Source organism: Vanacampus margaritifer, chromosome 14 (genome assembly GCF_051991255.1).
Source record: "Vanacampus margaritifer isolate UIUO_Vmar chromosome 14, RoL_Vmar_1.0, whole genome shotgun sequence".
Lineage (NCBI taxonomy): Eukaryota > Metazoa > Chordata > Actinopteri > Syngnathiformes > Syngnathidae > Vanacampus > Vanacampus margaritifer.
The window spans coordinates 20,398,488-20,414,286 of record NC_135445.1 but is presented as its reverse complement, the minus strand read 5'-3'; the positions used below and the strand labels follow the sequence as shown (position 1 = coordinate 20,414,286).

At 40.8% G+C, this 15,799-nt stretch overlaps 1 protein-coding gene across 5 annotated transcripts in view; it reads right to left on the bottom strand.

Moving 5' to 3' along the window:
- The window catches only part of sptan1 (spectrin alpha, non-erythrocytic 1), a 146,185-nt gene that overhangs the window by 122,591 nt on the left and 7,795 nt on the right, over positions 1 to 15,799 (bottom strand). For all 5 annotated transcript variants that reach the window (XM_077585431.1, XM_077585428.1, XM_077585429.1 and 2 more), the window contains 9 exons: positions 14,214 to 14,455; positions 11,203 to 11,328; positions 10,617 to 10,757; positions 9,929 to 10,209; positions 9,662 to 9,806; positions 6,502 to 6,656; positions 5,076 to 5,211; positions 4,870 to 4,971; positions 2,233 to 2,370 (listed from right to left, as the gene is read on the bottom strand). In XM_077585431.1, coding sequence (XP_077441557.1) covers positions 2,233 to 2,370; positions 4,870 to 4,971; positions 5,076 to 5,211; positions 6,502 to 6,656; positions 9,662 to 9,806; positions 9,929 to 10,209; positions 10,617 to 10,757; positions 11,203 to 11,328; positions 14,214 to 14,450 — 1,461 coding nt within the window. In that variant the 5' untranslated portion in view covers positions 14,451 to 14,455. Of the gene's footprint in view, positions 1 to 2,232; positions 2,371 to 4,869; positions 4,972 to 5,075; positions 5,212 to 6,501; positions 6,657 to 9,661; positions 9,807 to 9,928; positions 10,210 to 10,616; positions 10,758 to 11,202; positions 11,329 to 14,213; positions 14,456 to 15,799 lie in introns of those variants that run through there.

Sequence of the window (15,799 nt, the reverse complement as noted above, 5' to 3'; positions counted from 1 at the left end):
TTTTCTGATCATCACGAGAAACGTGGTCGCTGAGGGTGACCACGCGGCTTCTTCCTTTGAGCCACAACGCGCGTCCCAAAGCGCGCATCAAGCAAGGACTCGAAAAACACCCTGCGCATCCCCCAAGGCGTGCGTGTCTGTTCCAGCCGTGAGTCTGAGGCGCCCCCGCAGCACCCACACAAAGACCTGCCGCGTGCATCACTGACCAGCAGCCAGAGATTCCCGGGCAGCATTCCAGCTGAACGTGCGCCAACCAAGGACCTGCCGCGGCCTCCACGCCACGCGTGCACCTCGCCACCAACCGGAGACCTGGTGCAGCATTCCAGCATTCAACCGAGGATCGACGCTCGAGTCTCTCTCTCTCCCGTGTGACTGAACCAGTCCGGAGGTTGCGCCTGCATTGCAACCTGACCATACACTACTGGTGCAACGCTTTTATTCAAACATAAAAGAATTGACAGGTCAAACGCTTCCATCTTTATCCCCCATCTACCTTTTTCATCTACCCTTTTTTTTCTATCTTATTTAGGTTGCATGTTTTCTTTTTATCTTTGATTCACATTTTTATTCCGTTTCATTAATAGATTAGGCTGTGACTGATATATGTGTTTACTAAATAAATTTGTTGTCTAGAAATTCAATTTCTGCCGAATCATTTGTGTTTACTGAGTGGATTAGTAATTCTCTTATGAAAGCAAAGAACTCCATGATTAACTAAAGTAGCAACTTCAGATTATGAATACTTAATAATAGTATTTTTATCGTTTATTTTGCTCCGACAAACAAACAAAGTCAACGTTGTGCCCCAGAGGTTCCTGAGGAAATTACAACTCCCCTCAGTACCGTTTAAATTTCTCATAAGCCATTACAGCTACCCAAATAATCGCTACACTTATTTCAAACTTCTTATACAACTAAAAAAACTGAAGAGTGTGCAAAAGTATTCATTCAAAAGTATGCATTTTCCGATTGTTTATTAACCAATGATTGTTTACATGGTATTGTTTAATGCTTAAAAAATAAACAGCAATATCCTACAAGCAGAGAAATGTACTTACCAACATTTTTTAAACAGATTTATGCAAAAGGCTACTTGCAGATTTACCTACATGTCAGTTACAGGTTGTTCATATTCATCTATTCATCCATTTTCCGAACCACTTATTCCTTATAAGGGTCACGAGGGTGCTGGAGCCCATCTTAGCTGTCTAAAGACAGTAGCCGGGGTACACCCTGCACTGGTTGCCACCCAATCGCAAGGCACACAGACAAACAACCATTCACACTCACAATCACACCTAGGGACAATTTAGAATGTCCAATTAACCTGCCAAGCATGTCTTGGGAATGTGGGAGAAAACCGAAGTGCCCGGAAAAAAAACATGCAAGCACGGGGAGAACATGCAAACTCCACCCAGGAAGGCCTGGAATTCGAACTCACAACCTCTGCACTGGGAGGTGTACAGGGTAGCCCGTGAATCACCGTGCCACCCTGTTGTTCATATTATGACTGCAAATAATTATTAAAAGGGAAAAAGCCCCGATTTTTGTCACAAGGCAAGACATTTTCTATAATGCTACGTTCAGATCGAACCGAAAATATCGCAACGCCACGCTGGTCTCGCACATGTTTGTTCGCGGGGTCCTCAATGGAATTTGTTTCCATCACCGCCGCAACGGAGGAAAAGGAGGGATTTCCGTTTTGGTGCTAACTTTATTGTAGCATTGCTAGCTTGTTTCACAATTCAACAATTAAACAAACAAACTCACTAGATAAGCCAACTTCCACCCTATTTGCCCTAAGCAATCTCTTTTTTGGCCCAGTCCCGGTATACGTAGATCGCAGTGTCTAACAACTCTGGGTGCCTGCAAACCGTGACGATCAAACTATCCTCCATTGCTATGCTACACATTTTGCACACAACCACTTCCTGTTGTTTTGTCTGCTGTGTGACATATTTGGTGACGTGGACTATCTCGACACCGATTGGCTGTCGCTGATGCGATGGCGCCAAAAGTTCAATTCAGCCAACGCTGGCGAAATGGGCAAAGTAGTGAAATGCTCGCCGGAAACGTCCCAAAAGCACCGCCCGGCACGCCATAGCGCACCCCCGCGCGAAGTCCATTAACTACAATGCAATCGCACCGCCAGAAACGCCTCCCCGACTGTTGGTCTGAACATAGCATTAGACACACACATGAAGGGACTGTTGCATTGAGTAGTCAGGTTACCTCTTGTTTGCTCATCCAGTTGTCTACTTGCTCTGTATCCCTGTAGAAAAGTTGGAGGTCCATACACTGCTCATACTGCTGCCTGCGAAGCTCCCACAACTCCAAGAGAGACTCCTTTTCTTCAGTAAGGATGCCCAGCTGCACACACAAAGTGTATGAGACATCAGACAAAGTGTGATGAGAAAACATTTTCAAGAAAGGAGTACAAGTACAGATAATATGATTCAGTGACTGCTTTGGTAAATATGTGATGAAACTGCCTTGTAAAAAAAGAGATATTTCTATGAATTTTGCAAGCCATTACAGCTCATTTTCACGTCCCCCACTTGTTACCCTCTGCATATGTGACGTCAGCAGCCCTCCTCACTGTTGACAAAGCTGTCAGTAAGCGATGGCACCATCTCGCCACCCAGAGTCCGAGCTGTCAGTAAGTTGCTCGCTCAGTTTTTATTGTTTAAATGAAGCAGTCTCACAGCGCACAAAAGACAAGGACATACAGTAGGGCTGGGCGATTTTGCCTAAAAATAAAATCTCCGCTTTTTTAACAAAAAATTTGATTTACGATTTTTTCAGGATTTTATATAGAATTTTTTTTTTTATTATTACATAAACCAAGAACTTCAGGCAGCGACATAAACGTGCACATTTGTGCTATTAACATAAGCTTGCAAATGTCTATAAGCAATCAGGATAAAATACCTAATTTACAGCAGGTTAAAGATTTCCTCACTCTGGCGATTGACCAATATTGGAGCCGTTCAGAGCAAAAATATCGCTAGCATTTGAGTTGCCAGTCACAGCAAAATGACCACTGCCTAAACAAATCGCCTGGAGCAACTTGCGCAATTCTCGCAGTCGGCGTGATGTCACGATGACGTCATCTCGCGTAGCAACGTGTCGGCCATTTTGAAAAGGGGGCACGCACATCGTAAACATCGTTAGACAAATGTTGCCCGAAATTAATAAATTTCAGCTGTTTTGCATTTTTTTCATAAAAACTCATTCAGCATGTCTTATAATTATCACGAATCACTGCCAGACACTTTATTGCATGTGTAAAACCACCTCAGAAGAAGGGCCTATGGTGGGATGTGACTCATGCGACAACTGGTTTCACCTGGTGTGTTTGAAACTTAAAAGGCTGCCAAAAGCAAGAAAATGGTATTGTCGAGACTGCCGTAAAACAAAGTGAGCTTGTCTGCATTTTTTTGCTTACATAGCATGTAAATATTGTTTATGGTGTTTGCACTGGGGTTTTTTTTTATTTACTTGTGTTCTACCTCATCTTTGTGCAATAATATTTACACTTTCTATCATGTTTTATGTTCCATTGCAAATAATAGGATGAAAGAAATAGATAGCAAAACAAATGAGGTACCATTTACTGTCATAAGACTTTATTCATGTAAATTTAAAAAAACAAAAACAAAAAAAACAAATCACAGCACATCTGCTGCAACAATCAAAAGACAGATTCCAAACTATAAAAATACATTTGAATTGGAAGCGCCTTTCGAGTCCCTCAGTACATCATCAGAAAAGAGAACAGTTAAAAATCTACAGATTAAATGAGATTTTGACTAAGAAACTAATACAAATATTAAGAAAAAATGCTGTGCGGTTACAGTGGTCAACCTGTAATGGCCAAAATCAAATACGATGAATACGTCACAATGATTTGTAAGATGATCTCAATTTACTGTTCCATCATACACAATGCTGGGGGCCCAATGTTGCTCAAAATGGCACACACTCGCACAATCTTATCGCAATTCGATAAAGTACATCCCACCGCTTCATCTTTCAATGTCTGCACACATCGAATTGGCAGTGTACCTTTCAGAACACTAAATCTATTTTATATAACACGTTTGACATGCATCCTCACGAAGGAAATTTTCCTTGATATCTCACACTACACACTGTAGTTATGAATGACATAATTTACAACTGCCTGCATGTGACGCGTGAATGCTTAAAAGGAGCGACTACTACGAGTTGTCCTTTCATAAAATTTCACGGGACACATCACCCAAAAACACTTGAAACGTTGTTTGGTTAATTAGCTCAGTAATAGAGCAACGTCCGTGACCCGACTAATACATTTAAGCTAGTCTTCAATGCTTTTGGGCAAAATTGCATGGTGAGGGAGTGAAAATACCCTTCACTAAAAAATTGAAAGCCCCTCTGTTTGCTTAGAAGAGAAATATCAGCGTCCTGAAAATACCTGACCGAGAAATTTCAATGAAGATCTGACAACTTTGCCATTACTGTGGATGCACTTTCACTCATCTTGACCGGTAAATTTCGGAGGGCGCTGCTCATCGCATTTAGTGGGCAAGGAGGGGCGCCCCGGTAAGGTGAATTGAGAAAGGGGAGACACCTATACTTATTAAAAGTGGTAAATGTTCTTTCTGATTTTTACTGTTTGATCTGTCTATTATATTTGAAATGAATGAATTTCAAAGCATTGTGACTGGATGAATCAAATATTCAAATCAGTTGACTTTCCTCCCCCCAAAAAATTGTTCAAAAAGACCAATGAATACTCTAAAAAGAATCATAATTTTCTCTCATATATTTCATAGTACATTATGTACTGTATGTACTTAACAGCTTACTTTGTATCAGGCTTACCTTTTCCTTGACTTCCTCAAAAGCATAATGTCCTGCCTTTAGCAAAATTTGACCAGCTTCATCAGTGGCTCTAAAACTATCCTCATGGGCATCAATCTCTCCCTGTGAACAAGGAAATTACAGCAGCACACGTTGAAATTTATTGTTACAAGGTAACATAAAACATGGTCATATTTCAATGCAAATGTGTTAGAAGGGGGTTATACTTTATGCTCCTGATGGCGATCTAGCAGGGCCTCAGCTCCAGCTACGTCATTAGCAAGTTCATCAGCATTAATCAGCGCCTTCATCTCCGTTACCCAACTTGTAAGATCTCTGAAGTCTGCAGTGAAACGCTGCAACCTATAGATAAAGCCAAGTGATAAATCTGATGTCACATCTTTTATGTTGTCATCTACTAACATCAGAAAATGCTATCACATTTTAGGGCATTGCTGGCCAATCACAGCGTTAAAGTTTGCAATCCTGCTTTTCTTTCTTCTCTCTTTAATTCATTGTAGACATGAAGAACCACATAAACAAGACATTACGTAAAATAGACACACACACACACACACACACACACACACACACACACACATATATATTTAATACAGGTCCGAAGCATACTGTATGTCCATTTTAAAATGCCTGAAATGAAAAAAAAATACCCATTTTACCATTCTGTTTGTATTCAAAGATTCTTAAACGACACGTCATTTTTATATAGTGCCTTTCCACCTTAAAATGCCCTCAAAGCGCTTTACGTTTTGACTACTCAGTCACCTACTGATGATGCTGGGGGTTCAGTATCTTGGTCAATGATACTTCGACATGAATGAACCCACAACCTCAGGGTTGAAAGATGACCACAATCAATCGATTTGAATTGATCTAGAATTTATGGTAGTTTAAGGACATACTAGGATGAGTTGCAGGCTCAATTTTTGTGTATTTATTTATGTATTTTAGAATGTTGTGGTGAAGGATGTCACATTGACTTGTAAAGAATATCGATCTATTTGTCTAATTTCTGTGAGGGACCCCAGGAAGAATAGTCTTCACCATGGAGAAAACTAATGGGGATCCCATTCTAAGCTAAAAAGATATATTTGTAGTTTTCAAAAATATAATGCTATCTTATCGGTGTGGAAGAGCAGTAACTTATCGGTATTGGTGGAAAGAAAGTTATCATGCATCCCTACTCAAAATTGTGCAAACACATTGCCAGCGCCAGTCATGCACATCAAAGACCATGGCCATGCCAAGCCCACACTGTGAAAAAAAAATAACTTATAATACTTCATAAGAGAAAACGTCTGTGTCATCTTCCTAAAAGCTTTCATAAAGGTTTTAAACCATGAGCGATGCAATAAATAAAAAAATTTGCAAACTAGGCAGATATTATTCATCTTCTTGAGTTTATTTTTAAAATAATTCTGTTGAACCACTATTCAAAAAAGCAACGTCTGATTTTATGTGGTTAATTTTCATTTTTGTTGATTGAAGTTGTTTTTGTGACCACTGCAGGTTTTTACTTGTGTATATAAATAGTTCTACACAATAGCACTGAATGCTTGCTCTCAGGATTTACATCAGTGGGAATGCCTGACTTTGTCTCCAAACAATTCAAGCAAAGCCCTGGTATTATACCGGTTAGCGTCATTCAGACGGGCACGACGCTCAGCAGCCAGACTGCGAATGCGCTCCCAGTTTGCGATGAGCTCATCTTTCTTTAGGTGGATCTGAGAGGCATTTTGGGAATGTGTTTGCTGCAGATGTTCGGCATCACCACCTAATGTGTTGACCTGAAAAACACAAACAAGATTGGGAATAAGTCACAAATGCCTCACATTTGTCTGACCTATTGCAACGTATCCGACTTGGGTGATATGTCATCCTCAATATTATCATCAATGTTGCTTTCACGATGTGCAATTTTACATTATCGAGTAGTAAATACTGTCTCAAAACGGACGGGTCCAATGGATTGTCTGCAAAGCAGGAACAAGTGATGAAATTCTCAAATGGCAAATCAGTGTGACTAGGCGGCAAAGGAAGAGAATGTGCTAAGTTTTTATTCTGCGAATCAGCGGGCTGGATTCAGTCATGTGACTGCGGCAGCAGACGAGGGAACACAACTTTTTTTTTTAAACATGGATTTAGTGTCCATTCTCCACGAGTAATTTAATAGCACAAATTAAATCCACATCTCTACCCTAGAAATGATTCAGGGGTTTATCAAGACTGATGTCGGCCAACATAACATTGTGCCAAAAAATGCCCATACGGTCCCCAGTCCCTGGGTGCTCTCAAACTCTTCTGCCAAATGTCACGGACACTCCCACCCACACCAATGCCCTCTCCCATGCAGTGAACATCGTCCGGTTGCAAATTTTTGCAACCGCAGTACTCCCTTTTTGTCCTGTCATCACCCAAAGAAACTGGTGTAACTCGACAGATGACCATCCCCCATCTCTGGAACGTGGAATCCTCCAGAAGATTCCCCAAAGATAATGGGGAAAACTTTTTCCAGAACCCATCTGTGCATCTTCTTTTGCAACAGAACAGTGAACTATGAAATGTTATGTATTTGCTGTTCTAAAATGTTGACACTATGAATTACTGTGAAAGTGTTGCATGTATATGGGCATTTCTATCAGTGGGCATTTTTATCAGTGCATGGAGATGAGTAACAGTTGTATACTTTGGGTTACTTTCTGTTAGTATTAGTCGCGTTTGGATTGATTGAAATTTGACGTCAAGGATTTAAGATAATCTTTTATCAACGAAGGGATAGAGTGTAATCTGAACATTTTTCACAAAATTCTCTTTCAAAGAAGTGTAAGGTGGTATTCTTCTACCAGCCTCCACGGTATGAGACATGGAAGTGGCCCTGCTGTTGGTTGATGCTAGCTACAGAAAGAACCCAAGGGGTCTCACCCCCTATCTTCATCTTTTCTTGTCTCTTGAGCCATTCAAGATGAAAGTCAGAACACAACTGGTCTGCCAAAGTATTCCCACCATTTTTTCCCCCTTCCCTTTTTGGGTGGCGGGAATATTAAATATCTCTTCACTTTTTCTCCTTTTTTGCCTTGGTTGCGTGACCCAACACACACCATCAGCGTGGGACAACACTTTCGTGTCTCTGCCAGGCTGAAGGCCTCCCAGGCACGCTCCGAAGCTGCACCAAGGGCACCTCTGAAGCCAGCAGACTCCGGGAGGATTTAAAACTGCAATCCTGAAGGGCCGCAAGGACATTATTTGTTTTGATGAACTTTCTCCCTGCTGAACTGTTTTATTAATCTCTTCTTCAACTGGCCTGCTTGCCGGCGAACCTCAAATCTGGGCAAGCCTCCCCACCTCTCCGACCCAAGACCAAACCAGTTTTAAGTGCAGACATTAACCAGATTGTACAATTACATGCATTTGGCCTCAGAACAGCTCCAAACACATTTCAGAGCCTCATGAATATAGTTTTCTCTCGTATTCTGAATTGTGAGGTATTTATTGATGACATTGTGGTTTATTCCTGTAGTTGGTATGAACATCAGACTGGGAACACTCAGTAGTTTTCGCCAGACTCCAAGGTATCCCTTACGTTGAACTAGGCCAAAGGTGACTTCAGCAGGGCTACAGTAACCTATTTGACCAAGGAGGTGGACCAAGGCCAAGTGTGGCCTCTTGCGGCAAAAATTCAGGCAATCCTTGATTTTTCTGCCCCTCTGCGAGTTGCATCAGTTTCCCGGGATGGCAGGTTACTACTGTGATTTTTTTTTTTGTGTGCTCACCAAGGAGCGTGCTTTAGTACAACAAAATGTGCCTATGCCACTGATGGTAGCTTGCCTGGCTTGGCTGGGAAAAAAGAAATGGGGGAGGGAGGCCCAAAAAATGTTGGCACTGCGGCCTCTCGGCATGAAGTTACGCCACTGGACGCGTCGATAAAGCGGCATGTATGGCATCACATGAAATTGACAACATCAAGAAGCGGTTAAAAAAATTACATAATTTACAATACATTCATTATTACATTAGCCTACATTACATACAAGGCATTGCCGCAAATGAAAGATTCTCTGTTTGGAATACAAACCACGACATTCGCTTCTGCTCCAAGGTAGGATGCCATTATGACACGCGTCATTCTGTTCAATTTCATGCTGAATGGTCACATCATGGTGTATTTCGTCTTTTTTGGTTGCTATGTCCATTTATATAAATCATTTGTGAAGTGACGCTGGAGGTGAGGAACTCCGGGATATTTTGGGGCAGGTTCCTGAGACGCGTTGCTAGCTAAAGTCGGCTATAAACACGTTGGCTAAAGATGCACTTGTTTGAATAAATGCTTATTTTAATTCACTTCCATTACAATTTAAACTTTTGTGCTGCTGGGAAAGGAAAATAGAGACCTCAAGGAGGCTATTTGTGGAGAAATCTGAAAATCGACAGTTTTGTCCAAACAATACATTTTCGTGTCTAGCTCAAAACTATTTTTGCCAGCATGCATTCTTTTTGCCGGAGCGGGTCACATATTGTTTAGCAATTATCACCCATATTGTCAAAAATATCATTAACGCAAATTTCCTTGAAATATCGGGATATAATTTTTAAACTGTATTACCTAGCCCTAGACAAGCTTTGCTGTTCAGAAACGCTGTCTATCCACACTATTCTGTGAAGCAAGTATAGATTTTGCATATTTTTGCTGAATATCATCAAATTATCATTACGTTTTTAAAATAAAATATTGAGGGTTTTTTTAGGCGGGCCATATCACCCACCCCTAATGTAATGATGTAAGTAATATTCTTGCCTTATCTTCCAGAGCAGCCAAGTCTCTCTCTAGACCCTCGTGTTTACGCAGGAGAGCCTGTACACTAGCCAGATCACGTCCAAAGTCATCAGAGGCCATAAGTTGCTCCTTTTCCTTAATCCAGCTGATGGTCTCATCCACATCCCTATTAAAAAACAATTAACAGGTTCATACAGTCATAAAAAAAAAATCAAGAGAACTAGAGCCTTCCATAGCCACCAAAAAGGTTAAAATGCATAATAAAAATGACAGTTTCAGCAGGTTTACCTGTTAAAACGCTGCACCTCAGCAGCTCCAAACAGCTTCCCTTGTCTTTGCTGGGCCAGGCCTTTCAGTCGCTGCCAGGCAGCATTTACCTCATCCTGCTTGGAAACAATTAGTTCAACCTCAGGATGGTCTTCTTGCCTCAACTTGGCTGCCAGCTGGTTCACTTCATTCACTCGCTCTTCGTGTGCTGCCAAGTCTGTCTGAAATTCCTCAAACTTCTTCTGCAGAAGCTCCACATGTTCAAGGTCCTGGCCTAGCTCCTCTGATGTCGCTATAGCCTCCTGTGGAGCAGAGAAATGGAAATGCATATTGTTTCCAGTAGTTAAAAAAAAATTATGTAAAAAAAAAAATGCGAATGAAATCACATTCCATCTGAAATTACCTTCATTTCGTAAATGAACAAGAATTATTTACATTTTAATGTAAAAAAGAAAAGAGGATTGGTTGAAAAGTTCGTCCAGCTGACTGACCAAAAAGCAAGGTGTCTCACCTGACTCAAACTAACTACTTAAATCGTGTGGTTGTTGCTCTGAAGTAGAACGGCAACAAGCTATTCTTACAAAGACTAGAATTTTCCTCTTATTCAACAGCAACAAACAAAATTAAACAAAGCCATCATCACTGCCATGCTCTATTGCTGAATCATATGCTCCGCCACTCCTGAAAAAGGCACTTCATTAAATTGTACCTTATCACTGATCCAGCCCAAGGTGTCTTCACACTCACGAATGTATTGGACTAGTTTTTGGGCCTGCAGGAGATGCATTCCCTTTTCCTTGGTTCTCAACAGCAGCAGATCCCATAGGCGCCGTAGTTCCTCAAGTCGAGTCTAGTTCAGAGTTAAGACAGAAGGATGACTAAAACATGAATGTTTTGGTGAAGTTTTCAAAGACAAAACTGCACAAATTAGGAACATTTACTTAATTTAAATCGCTTTCCCAACACCTTCGCCAAATATGAACGAACAATAGAAGATTCACAGCATTCAAAAGAAATTCAGTGTTCACCTCAATTCAACACCTACCAGCAGATACTCAGCCATATTAATACTTGAAAATATTGGTCTCTGTTGTGTCCGGTAAGGCGTGTAGGACTGAGTAAGATTAAAGTGTTAAAAGAACACATTAAAAAAATGTAATGAATCAGTTGGATTTCCAAAACACGCACGCACACGCACTCCACCACCACCATCCTCCTAAGTCCACCTGTCCAACCCATCGTGGACGTAGTGTATGTCCACAACACTTAAGAGCCATCATATCATCAGGTCTTACTCTAATGGTTTCAGAGGCAAAATGGCCTTCGTTGATCATCAGGTTTCCAGTGTCATCCAGTTTGACTATGGCCCCAGCATTGGCTTGAACTTCAGCTTCAAAGGCTTGATGTTTCTGCAGCTTACCCTAAGGAAAGGTTTGAAGAAAAGAAAATTGCATCAATACAACAAAATATTTGACTGTGTTACCAACTGCAACAATATCTAACTAATTAGTCGACTTATTGTACTATCGGTGGCTAGCAAGGTAATCATTTGTAGCAGCCCTTGTTAAAAATTGTTATTGCATAGCCTACAAGGAGTGGGTTTTAAAAGAAACTACGACAAGTTTGCTCTAAACGATTTGGTTGTTTACTATGATATTTATGAGATTCATTTTTCAAAAATCATTTCAAGTTTAATATATTTTGTAGAAACTTTATTTGTATGTACGCCGCTATTGTTGTGTGCATCGCAACGCGCGTAGAAGGGCCACCCGCTCTGTGCAGAGCAATGCGAAACAGGTATAAAGAAAGTGAGGTAAGCCTCATAGCGTTCCTAAAGAAACAACATGCGATCGGGAAAGTCACCCTTTCATATAACTTTCTTTTCATATAATTTCACATTTCTAGTTCCTGATTGTAAAACGGCTGTAGGAGGGCGGCCAATAATGGTATCGGCCACCACCACGAGTACCGATACCTGGTATCGGTAGTCGCTTATCATAGATAGTACCACCTCTGCCACAATGTGAGCCAGGAAAAGCCCTGCATACGCCTTCAAAAAGATTTGGGCGAAAGACGATTGCAGAAATGGCATGCATATTTAGGGAATGATGAAGATTGTTCGTAAGTATGTGTCATTTGGGGTATATTGTGTCGGTTTAGTTGATTTTTGTATTGTTACTTCTTGATAACATCTTAGGCCGTTGTTTTTTTGTTTGTTTCATTTTTGTTTTGTTTGCATTTTATTATAATATTTTTATACTGGTTATTTCTTACAATGTTAAGCGCTTGCTTGTTATCTGTGAGTTTAAATTTTTTCTCTTAAAAACAATTGTAAAATAAAAGTTAAAAAAAGAGGACCTTTTGCTTGTATACACCACCGTGGCAGAGCGACTACGTCATATTCACAAAGTGCCGTGCTCGTCCAATGAAAGGATAAACTGCCAAATTGTGTTTGACCTACAGATGGCGCCACACAGACCGGTTTTGCTCCAAATTCAAGCATTCAACATGTATAAAAAAATGTCAAAATTATGACTAGGACATGTACACAGCATAAGTAGACACCCGTTTCTACAGTTTATCAGCAAAAAATAAAGTTGATTTGGGGTTGAATTGCACTTTAAATAGTGTACTTTAATTATGTAAAGCACAATGAATTATCTTGTGTATGAAATGTGCTACATAAAAAGCTGCTTTGCCTTGCCTAAAACCAAAAAGGTTTTTTTCTGCCCAGCCAACCAATGGCGGAGGCACGTGGTGGCCACGGCCACTACCCCCCCCCCCCCCTTTAAAAATAAAAATAAAAATACGTAGTCATGAATTTCGCGGTTCGGTTTCCTTTTCTACTTGTGTACAGGTCAGCAACTGACAATTGCCTTATTGCTGCCAAGTGGCAGAAAGCTCTATTGTAACTGAGCAACTCATTGACAATTGTAACAGCTCCAATATATTGAATTCTTAACATACTTTATGCTCTGAAATTATTTTATGCAGCCCACTCGTCGGTGCTCGCAGCCCAAGGTCAGCATGCGAACGGTATGGTTGCATGGTGAAGAACCACTTATTTAGACATTTGAGGTATGAACTTATGGATGGCCACCCCTATATGAGTCATGGTTCCACCCTGGCCACCCCAATGAAAAATTTCACAGCGGCAATGTATTTTAACTGCAGTTGCCGCATTGCGCCACTATGGAGGCACTATATCAACAGCAGTGCGCCAGAAAGACCTGAAGCAACTACTGGAGAAAAAACAGATCATGGTCCTCAAGTGAAGCAGAGGCGCCCTGCAGCCGACGCCAAAGTCATAAAAATATAGTATATACAATAAACATAATAATTTTACAACAACGCTAAACTATATTTACAATTTTATATTTTCTATTATTGTAATAAAAAATAAAAAATCACGAGCATGCACACAGCTGCCGTGTCGCGGCCGGGCCGTCCACTTAATGAGAGCTCCAGCCAGCTGTAGCCTCGGAGCCTTGTTGCTCCACGGCCCATGGTCACGGCTCCAACTTCGGGAATGGCAGCTTTAGCGGCCACTGGAGGGCTTTGGGGATGCCGGAGAGTGAGATTGGTTGACTCAGAGAGGCGACCAAATGAGACTCGAGCTCTCCATTCAGAATGAATGAGCGCTTGTTGTGAGCTTTGCGAAAAAGTCATAACGGCAATATTTCATCCATGGTGGTCTATATGAAATTGTAAATAAGGTTTAATGTTGTAAAATGCTAAATGTTTGTAGTCTGCATATATTGCTTATATTTTAAAGATCCTGGCCGGCCAGCGGGCGCCTGGTTGTGTCTCGCCACATCATGCAATGGAAATTCATATTTTGAATTGTGGCAAAAACAGTGGCCAAGACTCCAGTGCCACTCGTGAAATGTTATGGCAGAATTGTTCTAATGAATTAATGCTTTAAAATGATAATAGTCATATTCTTATTGGAACTCTTTTAACTTAAAGTATGTTGCCTGAAAACAAAAGTGAGCCAGTTGAATTTACACAGTACATGCACGTCATGGTGCATGGTCAGAAAGGATTAGAGTTTTTCGATATCTTTCCGACTGATACATACTCAACCCTCTGTCACCGATACTGATACCAAATACCGATACTACTAGTACATATAATTCCAGACCCAAAAATGACAGACCTATGCATCTCAATATATTACTTTTCTTTAAAATTACATACCGTAGTACCAGTTCTGCCTCAATTTGAGCCAAGAAAAACGCTGACCAAAGTGTGGTATGGATGGAATAAATACTGATTTTAAAAATGCCTTAACAGACATGGATACCTGTAGGTTAGAGGGGTCCTTGTAGTTCTCATCAGAGGCAATTTGCAACTTCTCCTGGATCCACTTTTCCAGCTCATCTGCATCACGGCGGAAGAACTGAAAGCGGTAGGAATCTTCCAGCTTCTGACGCCGCATAATGGACAGGTCTTTGAAGCGCCTGTAGCGATCCAGCACTTGCTGCCGCCGCTCTTGGATGTCTTCAGCAGTCTCCAGAACTTTAACTCCAGTTGTTTCCATTTTTTCTAATAGAACACCAAAGATTAGTACGTGCATGTTCCATGTTTTTCTCTGTACATAGCACAGATCAGTGATTCTCTACCAGGGTGCACTTGCTCATTAGTGTGCAACAGAAACTTATTGGGGGTACCACAGATAAATTACCCAATTTCATTTAATCTGTCCAAATTTGTTTGGTAATTACTAGAGCTGTCAAAATTAAAAGCGTTAACTCTGGAGATTAATTAAAATTCTTTAAAATTAAAAAAAAAAAAAAAAAAAGTGCATTCAGACCAGAAAAGTCCTTTGTCTCATCGGACAGAAATGATGAGGGCATGCCGAGCGCAAACCTGGAAATAGAGGAAAACATGGAATTCCTACTTCCTGCACTGCATATTTGTGGTGTTGTCCGATGCAAAATAATTGCGAGCATCAAGCGCAGCCATTCAACTCCCAAAGGAGAAACAGCGTCGCCAATTGCGTAACCCGAAGGAGCCGATGTGCTCCGTGTGCCCCAACCAAAGTTATTTTAGTTAACAAAACCTAACGAAATACCTAAAACTAAAATTAAAAACAAATTTTTTAACGAATTAAAATAAAACAAAAACTTAAATAAATTCTTTTTTCATCATAAATGATGCGGTAGCACTGTATGGCATCATTCAATTGATTTGCAACCTTTGTGCAACGTTCAATATTTGGGTCTTGCTGCTCGAAGAGTGCGATGGCTTTATCTATGAGCGACAGGCGTTTCTTCTTCTTCCTCCTCCTCGACACGTTGCTGAGCCTCCAATGCTGGGTGAGCTCTCACAGCGCCAAGCGTCGGTATTAGCGGCGGAAAGAAGCACTACAGTACTCGGAAAAAGGTGCGCAATAAAAAATCTAACTTACAGCATCTCTTTCCGAACATTTTTTGACATGCGCGCATGCGCGCAGACATGTTCGTATGTACCGTTGTTCGTAACTCGAATGTTCGTAAGTAGGGGAGCGTCTGTACACATATATATATATGTGTATATACACATACATATACAGTGAGGAAAATAAGTATTTCACCCCCTGGTGATTTTGTGAGTTTGACCCTTTACAAAGTCTATAATTTTCATGGTAGGTTCATCTTAACAGTGAGAGACAGAATATTAAAAAAAATCCCAGGAAATCACATTATATTAATTTTAAACATTTATTTGTCTTTTATTGAGGAAAATAAGTATTTCACCCCCTACCAACCAGCAAGAATTCTGGCTCCCACAGACCGGTCATGTGACCAGGAGGCACACATATTAGTCCTCTTACTTAATTGGTATTCCTAATTAAGTTCCCGTTACCTGTATAAAAACACACCTGTTCACAGAATCAATCAATGCATC